The following is a 13114-nucleotide window of genomic DNA, read 5'->3' on the forward strand; positions in this document are numbered from 1 at the left end:
AAACATTAACCTGCCCTTCTGAGCCAAGCGACCGACTCTCTGGGTAATTCTGAGGCCGGACAGGCAAAGAAAAGGATTCTTTGTCAGAGAGTATTTCGGAAAATATCCCTTCAGCCAGTTTGTCTCATCGTGTTTGTTTGGCCCTGCAGCAGGACGGCTGCTCCACAGTTTGCTGTTTGTGTTTGTGCACTGGAGCTGATCAGATGGCCGTGTCCCAGCCGTGGCTCCGAACACGCTGCTCACAACATGCTGCTCACTGGTGGCTCCATGATGATGGCACAGGCACCCTCTGCACATGTAATCACACACTAACACAGAACCAGACATGTGCATGTGTAACTGCACACTAAAATCAGGCACACGAGCTCATATCTCCATAAGTGACAACAAGGGAAAGCTGCCTTTTGAACTTCTGTAAGGTGTATCCCTGTGATTGCTGAGTATTAAGCAGTATTGCTCATCAGAGAGGTGCAGGCAGGAGCCAAGCACAGGGATCAGTGACTAGGAGTGGGTTCTGCTCCTGACTTTGCCCTTACTTGGTGCGTGAGGTGGGGCAAGTCATTGTGCTATTGTTTCTCCTCCACAAATTGTGACTAATGTGGAAAGAGTAATATATTGTTACTGTGGCCTTAGATGTGTGTTTGATTAAGCAACAAAGCTTTGGTGACTCAAAAGATTTCTTGATGGAAGTTTTCCTTATGACAGAGTTTATGAACATCTCCCCACTGGATAACCCCAGTGCTAAGATGATATAGCACTGTCATGCAGCAGTGGGTAGAGTTGTTGTTGCTACAAATCTGGAAATGTGTGAGTGTTCCCAAGCTGTTCAGTGCAAAGTCTGGCTGCTTAGCACTTCAGGTAGCTCTACAACTTTTGTACTAAAGCCTGAGACACTCAGACAATCCTTTTTTTCAGATCTGTTACAGAGGGGATAATCTGTGGCTGAGCAGTGGTAAGAAGTGCCAATAGCACTGCATCCTCTTAATCCAGCTCATCTAGTGCCTTTCTCTGTTCCCATGCAATGCCAGGGTTAGGGCTGGGGGTGAGAGCACTTTTTTTTCCTATTGTGGAATAGTCTAAAACCATGCAGAGAGCCCTTGCTGTGGAAGCCATGCCTTTGAGGTGGTGGAATGTTCTCAGGTGAACAGGACTTGTGCTGCACACCTTTGTGTGTAGGTGGCCCACCTGAGGGGTTGTGGAAATCTTTGCAGGGAACAGCCTGGTCCTTCCTCCAGCAGTTCAGGCTCCTGCACCTCTCTCTGTGCTCTCAGAACAAATTAAGACTAGCTATGACTTTCTTCCTGTCTGTGTTTGCAGTGCCACAGGCTGATTGCATTTGCGTAATTAATTGCCCAACCTGTGTCTCGCAGGGGAGCGATCAGAGCGTGTCTGCCCTCCAGGCACATCAGGAATAGCAAATATCTTCCCCACACCTGGGGAGATAGCCCGGGGAGCTGGTTATGGGGTTCGTGGCTCTGCATCCCCGCAGCAGTGAATAAGTACTCACACGTAGCTCTCCCCGTGGTGTAAGCCTGCACAGGCGTTTTGCTCGGCTTACAGCCTTAACTGAGTCCTGTTCGGGCGGCTTTGGAGAGGAAAGAGGCGCTTCCACGGGTCAGCAGCGCCCTTTGAACTAGAGAGTGGAGAGCAGCGCTGACCTGAGCCGCTCCGGCAGCCAAGGGCTGAGACAAATCCGTGGGGTGCGCCGGGATAGAGGCGTGAAATTCCACCCCTTCCCTTTGTTGCACCGGCTAAATATAACTGGATTTCCAAGGTTGGGAGCTGGCAGGGATAAACCCCGGGGAGTATTTGTTTTCCGAGGGGGTAAGGTGCAGCCGCTGCGGAGGCTGAGCCCTGCTCTACCCCTGCCAGTGCCAGGAGAGTTGGAACAGCCCACAACCCACTCGGAAAGGTGTGTGCTAATCACTGGGAGCGCTGGGGCTGCCCCCCGACTGGAGCCAGGCGCTCGGATGGGGTGGCGGTGTGCGCGTCCCCTCCCCGTCCCTGCCCACAAAAGGATCGTGGCACCCCAGGGACCGCTCAGCCCCGCCGGCCTCGCTCCTGCTCCCATGTCACAGCTCGGAGCGACGGCATGAAGAAATCCTCGTATTCAGGTGAGCCTCTCTCTCCTCTCACCTCTCTCCCTTTGTGTCTGTACTGGGGAAAAAAAACAAACCAAACCCAAAAGTACCACTCGCACAAGCCCTTCTGCCCCTGAGCGCTCTGTGGAGGACGAGCAGCTGTTTCACCGTGTATAAACAGACCCTCTTGATCGGCGGCAAAGGCTTAAAAAGCAAAGCAAATGCAGGGAGGCGGCTTGTTCCAGGCGGAACCCGGCACTGGTGACACGGAGCTCGTTATCAGGAGGCACCTGTGCCAGCACAGGGAGAGATCCAGTGCCCAGTGGAAGAGTGAAATCGGAACAGGGCAGTGGTGGTGTGTGTGACACTGCCTGCACTCAGGGCTGGAGGGGTTTCCAAACGGGATGTAAGAGCTGGGATCCCATAATGGTGGGGGGCTCTCCTCTCCCTTCTCCCCATCCTGGTTTTCCCACTCTTGCCCTGTGGGGCGAGGACATCGTGCCCTCTGCTCAGGTAGGCTCCTTCCTCCCTGGCTAAGAGGAATGAGCAACCATGACTGGGGTCATTCCTCAGAGCACTCTCTGGAATACTGCTGGTGGCCCCAAGAAGTGGCTGGTGCACCACAGAGTGGACTTGTCTCCTGTTAAAAGTCCCCTGCTCACCCTGTAAAGCTCAAGTGCCTCTGGCAGCTCCTCCAGCTGCAGGACTTTGCTCTCTGTGCTCTCTAAGCCAAGTTCTGCCCTGGCTTTGCCCTGGCCACTGTGGGGATGTGGTGTCAGCATGCCAGCCTCCTCCTAATGCCCTCAGCCACGGGTCTGGCTGCTCTATAGGGGTGCTGGTGGCAGATGCTGTGCTGCCAGTCACTCGAGCCACATCGTGGCCAACAGGACTCTACCTGAACTCATGAGCCCCAGGGGCTGGGGGTTTGTCTTGACTCAGAAAATTCCCTCTGTGCTGCTGCTGCCTGCTTATTGTTAAAATTAATTAGTAATGTTTCTCTCTTGCACATTTTTTCTTCTCTCATTAGTATTGCTAAATGGGCTGCCAGGGAGGTTTTATTATGGCTTTTATGCTGGGAACCCGAGAAACTCTGAGCATGATTATTAGCATGCTGTAATGGATTAAACTGGCTATTAATGGTTGTGCATGTGTGTAGGGAAACCTGCTATTTGTTCTGGCCTCCCGAGGGGCACATGGTGGCTGGAGCAGCCCTGGAGCAGACAGGAGCAGTGCAAGAACAGGTCTGGAGATAACTGGCTGTCATACGAAAAAGCTGTCAGCACTGTGACCTGATACTGTGACTCCTTGCAGATGAGGCCAAGTGGTCCTTTGTTTCTTTGCTTGCTTTGGATGGGCTGTGCTAGAGTGGAGCTGGGGTGCTGCAAAGCCCCTGACAAGTCTCTGGTTGGTGCCCAAATCCTCCTTCACTTGTTACAGCTGAGGTTGGCTGACATCTGGCCAGTACCTTTAATTCAAAGGGACTGTGGTTGTATTTTGGAAACATTGCTTTGAGATTTCCCTGGGTATGGTGCAGCTTTTTACTTAAGTAAAAAGAACAGAAGAATTGCAATGCTCAGAATAAGCTACATGGAAGCAGCAGGATTAACTGCACTTACAACACCTCACACCTTGCAGAAAACACAGGCAGCTCTGCTTTGCAAAGGCTTCACTTTTGGTGCTGCTGTTTGTGCTGTGCTGGGGCTATTCCTGTCACTGATTCACAGAGCAGAAGGTGCTGGATGGAGGCCACCTTGGAGAGCTGCCACCTCTGCGTGGGGTGGAGCCAGCCCTCCTTGGCCCATCTCTCTGGTGGGTTCACAAATCAGGGCACAGTGATGGTCACTCACTTTAGGGAATTTCACTGGGGATCCCGATTGCTTCTGCAAGACGTGAGATGTACAGGGTGCTGCAGGGCCTCTGGGCTTCCTGCTGCCAGAGAAGCTAGTGAGGTGACAAAGTGACTTCTCAGCTGCAAAGGCTCATGCTGACAGCCCCTGACAGGCTGGAAACACAGTGCCTGGCTCAGAAACTCCTGAAAATTATGACAAAGGGAAAAAAGCATCTTGTAAACAATTTTTGGGGCTTGGGAGCGTTTCTCCCTGGCCTTGTTTGCCCTTCTCTGGTACATTCTGGATCTGTTTTGTGGACTGAGTCCTGCTGAACCCAGCTGGAGGGTCTTGCTTGACTTCAAAGGGCTGGAGCTGCAGCTCCATCCTCCTCTGTGAGCACAGCGAGGCTGCTGTAGCGCTCTCCTGTTATCAGGCTGTTCCCCACCCCAGGCAAGATTCACTTTCTCTAAAGTACTTCAGGGGAAATCATTACCCATCTGCTGTGCCTTCTGAGTACGAGCCACGTAGGTGGGGTTGGGATGAAGGGTTTACCTTCCGATGCTTCACCTCTTACGAGCAGAGAGGCTCAGACCTTTGTGCCGTAGCCCCGGGCACATGCGGCTCAGCCCGGCAGTGCTTTGTGCTCCTGGAGCTTCTGGCAGCAGCAGGAGGAGGAGGAGGGGAGAGCGTGAAACAGGGAATTTTGCACAGCGAGTTAGAAATGAGCAATAACTTCTATTGAAGCCAGCTCTTACACGTTTGCCTTGGGGATGTCTGTTATTTCAGATGCTAAAGGCGAACTCGTCCTGGAATACTATTTTTTTAAGGATTTTTTTTTTTTTTTTTTGGTTCTCATTTTCCATTACTCAAGCCCAATTGCACGGCCAAAGAAGTAATAGACAGGATTTGTGATAAATGACAGGATGATTTATAGGTATTTTCAAGGATGGTGCAAATGGTTTTGGCCAAGGACAGTTACAGGTTTATGTAAGACATTGGCCTGCATTGAAATAAGGATCACTGGAATTACAGTACCTCCAGAGTTATCCATAGTGGTTACAGAAAACTACCTGAGCTGCAGACTCCTGATTTATTGCTTAGGTACTTAGGGAGGAATAACTCCTCGTATATGAGCTAAAGCTATAGGAAAAACTGCAGGAGTAACAGTGAGAACTGTGATTCCACTATTGCAGGAGGATTTGGGAACAATTTTTTTCCAATATCATGACTCATAAAATGATCACCCGTAAAACATGGGCAATAGAATGTAAGTCAAACTGGAGTTGTTGGTGCTATCTAGAGAATTTGTGTCTGCCTCATCCCTGGAAGTGTTCAAGGCCAGGTTGGATGGGGCTCTGAGTAACCTGGTCTAGTGGAAGGTGTCCCTTTCTGTGGCAGGGGTTGGAATTAGATGGTCTTTGAGGTCCCTTCCAACCCAAACTATTCTGGGGTTCTGTCTAGGCTGGGAAGCTTTAGGGAAAGAGCCCTGTCCTCTGATGGTTGGTTTGTAGTGTCCCAAGGTCCCCTCCTGTCTCAGACCCTCTGTGTTGCCTTGGAGCCAACACCCCGTGGCTCCTGCAGATGCTGAGTACCTGCATCTCTGGTCCAAGGCAGCAGCAGCTACGGGTGTTGGGAGGCAAGTGGGGTTGGTACCTCACCAAGGGGCTCCTGTTGTGCCCCAGCACATCCAGAGAGTGAAGAAAAGCAAGTGAGCTCTTGCTGGGGGGGAGCAAGGGCTGATGTGCAGCTGTGGCAGCACAGGGACATGTGCCACAGAGAGTGAGGTTCATCAAAGCTCAGTGGAGCAGCAGTGGATGGATGTGGTCACCCCTAAATAACCCTCAAGGGCTGTGATTGGACCAGTGCTGTCTGTTGGAGGGGCCTCAGTCCATCTCTGGCTGCAGTTGGTCTGAGATGGGCTGGAGCAACTGAGACTGGATCTTTTTCAGGCTGATAATACAAGAGAGGTCCAGTGTGATTCCCTCAATGACTTTTAACCTCTCTGCCATAAAAGCTTCTGGGTGGGGCAGAGATGACCTGGTGTCTGCAGAGCCCATTGTTTGCTCCTGAACCAGACCCCATCTCTTGTCACTGCACTGGCACTGTCTGTGTCTGAGCTGTGGAAAAATGAACAGTGTTGTTCAGGTTGAGGGTTTTTTTTATTATTTTTTTTATGTAGTTCACTGGCCAAACTGCAGTATCAAGGAAAAAATATTGCTTGGATCCAACAAAAACATTCATTTAATTTTAGATTGTCATTTGGAACAGAAATTCGAAATAGCTTGTTTTGAAATATAAAAAAAAATAAAAAAGCTATTGTTTTTCAGCTCAAACTCTCAGCTAGCTCTTATTCCCCAAAACCTGTATTGCTGGGCCAACAAGATATCACACAAAAGAAAAAAATTGTAGAGTGAGGATTTGCAATCAGCCCCAAGAAACTGGATCCTCAGTCTGCAGCTGTTCAAACCTGTTCCTCAAATCCCGAATTCAGTGCAAGGAACACCTCCACTGGCTCAGGAGAATGACCTGTCCTGTGGCCCCATTTCCACCTGTTATCTCTGTGACACAGCCCTGCCTGTGCCTGATGTGCCAAAGCACATTTGTGGTGTCCCTGTTGCAAGTTTTGGCCCCTGTGTGCTGAGACCAAAGGACTTTGTGGTTTTGCAGCAACAACCTGGTTTATGATGAGGTGCAGCAGCCCCTGTCACAGCTGGGCAGGGCTCCTACAAACAGTGCAGTAAGGAAAGGCATCAGCCTTTGGGAAGGCTTTTGCAGAAGTGCAGGAGTGTCACTCCTGCACCCAGGAGTGACAGGGTTTCCATTTCATCCTGTGTCTTCACTGCTTGGTAGGAACGAGCTATCACCAGAGTCATAGGTGGAGGAGCAGCTGCTGTGCTGGTTACTGAGCTCATGATTGTTCTTATTAGAGGCAAAAGTGTCTGTGCTGGGTGGTTGTTTTGTTTAAAACTGGCTCCTATTCTCATCTTGCTCAGAGGATGCCATTTCAGCTCTTTTGCTGCCATCCATCCCTGGTCCTCCCTCTGCCAGGACTCTGTGAAGCCTGCCCTGAGTTTTTTTCCCTTCCCATTGGTGGCAGAGCTGAGCTGAAGCATCAATAAAATCAGTGTGAGCAAGGGGGGATGTGAAAGGGGAAAAAAAAGTGTGAGGAGAGAGTTTGGGAGCCCAGGAGTAGACACAAGAGGAGGGATGGTGGTGCTGGCAGTGCCACCCTGGAGCGAGCTGCCTCAGGAACTCCAGTCCCTTGCCTGAGGCCATGGAAGGCTTTTGTGATATGGGTTTGTGTTGGTGTTGTGTTACCCTGTGTTACTGAAATCACAGGAAGGAAAACAAGGGCTATGAAATCAAATTGTTTCTTGATAATCCAAGAGCAGCAGGAGGCTGGTGCACAGACAAAGGGCTTTGCATTATTTTCAGGATGCTGAAAGCTCTGCAGGTTGGCTGGGTCAGCTGCCAGGAATGATCTGCATCATTCACATCCCCGTGAAAGCTGGTTGATACCAAATGTCCATGGCCCCTCATAGAAAAGAACAAATAAAATGCTGTTCCTGCATGGCAAACACTTGCTCACTGTTTGGACAACTGCATCTCCAACCAGTCCGTACCTGTCTCTTACATTTTTAACCAGTGAAGAGCAGCCATGGTGCCTGCTTGCATTCACACATTGTCTGGTGGGTTTTCTTCCCCAACCCCCTTCATTTATTTATTTTTCTACCACTTACCTATCACACCATGCTATTCCCTGCTCTGTCTCTGCCTGAGTCTCTTCTCCATTGCTGCACACATGGTCGGACAGGACCTTTGATGTTCCCCCTGGCTGCTGCCCCAGGATTGTTTGAGCTGTAGCAACATTCAGAGATGCCCCAAGAGAGAGGGTACCTTTGTCCAGAGTGCTGTGGGGATGTGTAGAAGCAGGCAAGTCCTTCCCACCCCACATCTCTGAATTTCTTGGTGACTGGTGTGTGATGAGGGGCAGAGACAAAGGCTACATGAGCAAGGCAGTGTCACAGACTGAGCTCCCAAACCAACACTGTGGCCAAGAGGCAGCATCACCTGGGTCTGCACTGTGTGGTTAACACACAAAAACCTCTAACAATTCTTCTGATTTGCTTTTAAAATGGAAAAAGTTGCATTCTTTAGAAAATTAGATTTCTAATGTGCCTGTCCTCTCTTGTGATAGTAAAGCCTGTAATTTTCTTGAGTGCTGTAAGTTGTTGGAGTCTCTGTTGGATGAAAGCACCTTGATCCTCAGACAGACTGTTCTCAGCTGCCTCCAGGGCCTCACAGGCTGTTTCTATGTCATAGCAGATATCAGGAGTTGTTGATGGCTGTTGGCATCAGTCCTGGCAAACTTACCTTAGTGCTTCCTTGCTGCAAAACCTGAGGTGGGACCATGAGAAGTCCAATCAAACGACACAATTGTTTTATTTTACTTGCTTGCTGACAGAATATATTGCTATAAATGTAAATGCAATCTGCCATCACATGTTTCTGATGGCTTGTGGTGACTGATGGATCTTTGCTATGAAAAAAACCCTCCTATAGCAGCGTCGTGCTGTGCTGGGGTGGCCAGATCAGCAAGATGAGTTTGGTTGGGTGTTCTGCTATTGCCAGGCTTGGTGGTGTGTGTGGGCAGTGGTAGAGCTTTGTTCCAGGTAGAAAAACATCGCAACATCTGTTAGAAAATAGTTTGGAGAAGGAAGGAAATCCAGCCTGTGGAGAAAAACAAATAAGAAACCACAACACGCAGACATATGTGGAACATAATGAAAAGCCCTGTAGGGGTGCAACGGGGTGATGATCTGCTTCCCCAGGACACCCATCATCTTCCCATGCCCACCTGAGGTGAGCAAGGAGAGGTGGTGGCATGTGGAATGGGGAGATGCTGCAGGGAATAACTCCCTGCCCACTGTTGCAGGGGCATCCCTCCCCAAAGCAGCACTGGTGCTGGGGCCAACCTGTGCCTCTTAGACAAGGCGTGTCTTGGGTTTTGCAGCATAAGGTGTGGTCCAAATCCAGGGAAACGTCTGTGGAAGAGGAGAGGGCTTTGTATTGCAGCAGTTTGTGAAGATTCAGCCTGTCAGGGAGCTTACAAAAGGCAAGCAGAGGTTTCCTGCAGGAGAGGGTAGGACTTGCCTGTCCCTCAGGGTGATGCCAGCTGGCCATGCCAGTGTGCTTAACACCACACCAGGTTGTTCCCCTTCCTGCCTGGTCCTGGTATCCTCAGAAAAAGCAGCTGTGCTTGTGAAGCTCTCACTCCCTGTGGAAATTGCAGTGCTGCAAGCAGTGGTGTGGTGGGAAAGGTGGAACAGTCACTGGTGAGTCAGCCCGTTCCCACAGTGGCCTGCAATGACTTACTGGTGACAAGGACAGCTCAAGGCACCCTTTAAAGGGTTTGTGTTTGAGAGGGGGATTCGTGGCTGCCTGGGAATCTGCTTCCTGCTGTGTCACTCATCGCTCAGGTGAGCCCCTCACAGGGCTCAGAGGGATTCAGATATCCCTAGAGCAGATGCCAGCATCCATGTGGGATGGCACCAGAGCCTGCAAAAGGAAATTTTTTTTGTCCATGGCTGTGACATTTGTGAGAACAGCTGAGTGTACTGGGCAGGAAGGGGATGGTTGGGAAGTTCTTGCCCGAGCTTCAACACTGATTATTGCACTGCAGCAATCTGAAACACATTATAAGTTGTTACTTCCATGACCTGAACTTTTAATTTCAAGTTCAATTCTGACACCCAGGGTATGTAACTGTTCCCTCTATTTACCCCAAACACTGTGCTGCCTTCAATGCTCCCAGGTCAAGCAGATGGAAGTTAAACTGGAGGGATGACTGCAAGCTGGAACTAGCAGCAAAAGGGTTTCTTTTTTCTTTTTCTTTCCTTTGTCCATGCCAGATGAGTATTATTTACAGGAAACACTTTGTACAGCTTTGAGATTTGTTTAGAGAAGGAGTGTAGGGGAGGAGACAGCTAAAGGCAGAATGGAAATTAAAAAGGTCACGGTAATGCTCAAGAAAATCCATAATTTCCTGATGTGGGAGTATTGCTATTCTGGGGACTGAGGGAATAATGGAGCTTGGGCTCCAGCTCCCGGAGGAGAGAGGGCTTGCAGAGGGATAGAATGGTTCCCTCTGGGAAGGGAAGAGCTTGGCATTCAGCAGCCCCCCCTGAGGCCTCATGGGGCTGAGCCCAAAGCAGCTGCTGGGGACACAGAGGGTCCCTGACACTCGTTGTTCCCTCAGCTCATCGGGAGTCACGTCCCATCCTTGCAGGCTGTGCTGGTGAGGCCAGGGAATCTCTGAGCACACGTGCCTGGGAAGGGAGCTGGTCCTGATCCCCCCGGGTGCAAGTTTGCTTTGTTTTGATGTAATCCAGGGAAATGGGGATTGCCTCTAGCTTTGTATAATGGACAGAACAAACAAAGGAAACAAGGACAAGATGCCCTCAGCCACTGCTGGGAGCTGTGGAATGACTCAGGGGCTGAGCTGTAAGTGCCTGGGCACGTACTGTAAAAGTTGCTGAGAAGAATAACAGATCTTGGAGTGTTACAAGTCAGGACAAGGGACTTGCACATGGGAGGTGGCAGGGGGGTTGTTCCAGTGAGTTAAGCAGGCTGGAGGCTGTTTTGCCTGCAGGAAAGGCACAGTTTGGGCTGCAGAAGAGCAAGTGTCACCCACCACCCCAGTGGGAGCTCCTGGGTCTGTGGTGGTGGGGGGGGAGGGAGTCAGAGACCAGCACCCTCCAGATGCTTTGCTCTCCTAATTTTCAATTTCCATCTTCCTTCCAAGATGACTTTCAATTAATTTTTAAACTTAAAAGCAAAATCTAGATAAACTTTAATCAGTAGGAATGAGGAACATAATTCTTTGCCCACATAGAATTAAATTTGAAGCACTGAAAGTCAATGATGTTGCCAGTCCAATCCTGAAATGCTGTAATCCTTCTCGTCCTTTGCTGTGCTTTAGGGAAGGTTTTCAACCTCTCTGACTTCCTGTGATTTCAGTGTTCTGGTGGTAAAAGGAGTCACGTGTGCTGCATTGCCCTTATCTAAGGTCAGTTGGTAGAAGCACCGTGAAATCCTTAAATTCAGACCTTCATAATGTGCTCTTGTAGCTCTGTCAAAAAAACCTCACAAAACCAAACAACCCACCTTTCCCCCCCCCCCCCCTTTGGCATCTTCTCTTCACGTGTTGGACAGCATGTTTTAATAAATTGGTTATAATATTTAGAAATATGAGTTTGAGTTGTGCCCAAGCTGTACCAAAACCACCACACCATGAGTTTTCAAGTGCCTCTTTTTTAATACTTTTTTTTAAGCAGGTAAATTATGACTCTCAGAGCTGCTGAGTATTTACTGAACAGCTCAGACACAGCCTGAAGGACTGACATTACTGTAGCTAATTGCCCTTTGACGTTAATTGTCATTCAGCTACATCTGCATCTGTAAATGCTTTCCCAAATTGCTGTTCTGACAAGTGAGATACCTCAGTTGTCAGTCCCACATCTGAGCACTGAAAGGCTGTTGGTGCTGTGGCTTGTTGGGGATGTCATGGCTTGGGTGGTCTCCCCATCCTGCTTGGCAGCTGGAGCAGGAGGCTGTGAGTTATTTCCCAGAGTGGGATTTTGTCAGATAAACCTCCCAGCAGTGATGTGGAATAGTCTGACAGCTGATTCCTGCAGTTAATGTTGGGAGCAATGAGTTAATCCAGGGAAGGATGAGCTCAGCCCTTGAGAGTTTGATCCATCTGTGGAGGTTTCAGTCCTTCCTCTGTTGCAGAGCTGCTCTGCCCAACATGGTCCTTCACAGACTAGCCACTCTCCAGGAAATCAGCATCACATGTCAGTGTTTTAAAATGTACTTCAGGCCTTTTGGACAGTGCACATGGTGGGGAGAGGGGAGGAGGAGGATGTCTGTGGCTCTGTGGTTGTTTTTTTTTCGTGTGTTTGTCTTTCTGAAGTTTTTAGAGGTCATCATGGGAAAAGCAAGAGTCCTGTGTTTGAGCTGTGGTGCAGAGGGAATTGTAAAAATATGTTTCATAATATGTGCCTGGATTAATGTTCAGATCTTACTGAGCCTTTCCTGTCATTTGGACCCTGAATATAAGTATGGGAACCCCTGGAAATGGATATGAGCCAGAAGAGCCTCCCATGTCAATGTGCTGGGTGCTTATTATTGCAGGTTTTTGCATAAACCATTTCATAGGCTGTGCCTCTTCCTTAGTGGATGATATTTGGGCTGCTGTTGGCAGAGGTTGTAACACTGGAGAAGGGTTGGTGGACACTGGAAAACAGGGAGCTGGAAGGTCAGTACAGGGCATAGTCACACAGCTTCTGGCAAGCCTTAGGAGCAAAACCTGACCTTAGTCCTGGGTAAAAATAAACAATGTCCTCATTCCTAGCCCTGGGGAGGTGTTTCTGTGTCCAGAGCCCCTCCATCTGATGGACAGGCTGCTACTGAGAGGCATCCAGGGGTGAGAAGTGTTTCCTGCTGCTCAGGTGTACACAGGAGAGTGGGTCAGTGGATGGGAAAACAGGAGCTGTGCTGGCAGAGGTGTACAGAGGGATTGATGAGTTGTGGCTTTGCTCCTCTCTCCTCACCCCCTCCTCTCTGCTGGCTGTGGGCTGTGAGGGCTGCCCAAACAGGCACTGGGGCGGTGGCTTTACCCAGGACTGTTCATGCTCTCCTGCTTTCCAGCTGGAGATGACCTTGTTTGAATTTCTAGGAGAGCACGAAGCTTTCCAGGGTGGGTTTGTTTGTGTTTCTCTCCGAGCAAATACCTGGCTGTCACGTGGAGCTGGAGCAGGTGGCGTGTGGCACCTTGTCCCATTCCAAGGTACTCACAGACCCAAAGCAAAATCGTGGTTTATGCACAGAGCCTGCAGGACCTCATTAACCCTGTTGGGAGGAGGATGTTGGGGTGTTTCCATGAGGCTGTGCCACTCCTTTGGCACTTGTAGGGTTGCAGGATGGGGTGGGCTGAGGCAGATTTGAGGGAGCAGTGCTGGCTGTGCGTGGGCAGCCTGCCTGGCTGCTTTCATGTAGCCAGTCTGTCCTGGATGATTATACAGAAGGAAAACATAAGGGGATGACAGAACCCTGGATAGACAAGCTGGGGAAGTGCAAACAAACCCTTGGACTGGGGCTGCTCTGCCTGGCACCTGGAGGCTCTTCACACTGGGGATCCAG

At 49.9% G+C, this 13114-nt stretch overlaps 1 protein-coding gene across 2 annotated transcripts in view; it reads left to right on the top strand.

Annotated features, from left to right (window-relative positions):
* Nucleotides 1–1838: 1838 nt before the first annotated feature.
* The window catches only part of SEPTIN9 (septin 9), a 138773-nt gene continuing 127497 nt past the window's right edge, over nt 1839–13114 (top strand). Inside the window, exon 1 of one of the 2 annotated variants that reach the window (XM_032706725.1) lies at nt 1839–2114. In XM_032706725.1, the coding sequence (XP_032562616.1) occupies nt 2093–2114 (22 nt within the window). In that variant the 5' untranslated portion in view covers nt 1839–2092. The remainder of the gene's footprint in view (nt 2115–13114) is intronic. The other variant, XM_032706730.1, reaches the window with a different exon arrangement.

This window comes from Chiroxiphia lanceolata, chromosome 19, assembly GCF_009829145.1.
Source record: "Chiroxiphia lanceolata isolate bChiLan1 chromosome 19, bChiLan1.pri, whole genome shotgun sequence".
NCBI classification, from domain to species: domain Eukaryota; kingdom Metazoa; phylum Chordata; class Aves; order Passeriformes; family Pipridae; genus Chiroxiphia; species Chiroxiphia lanceolata.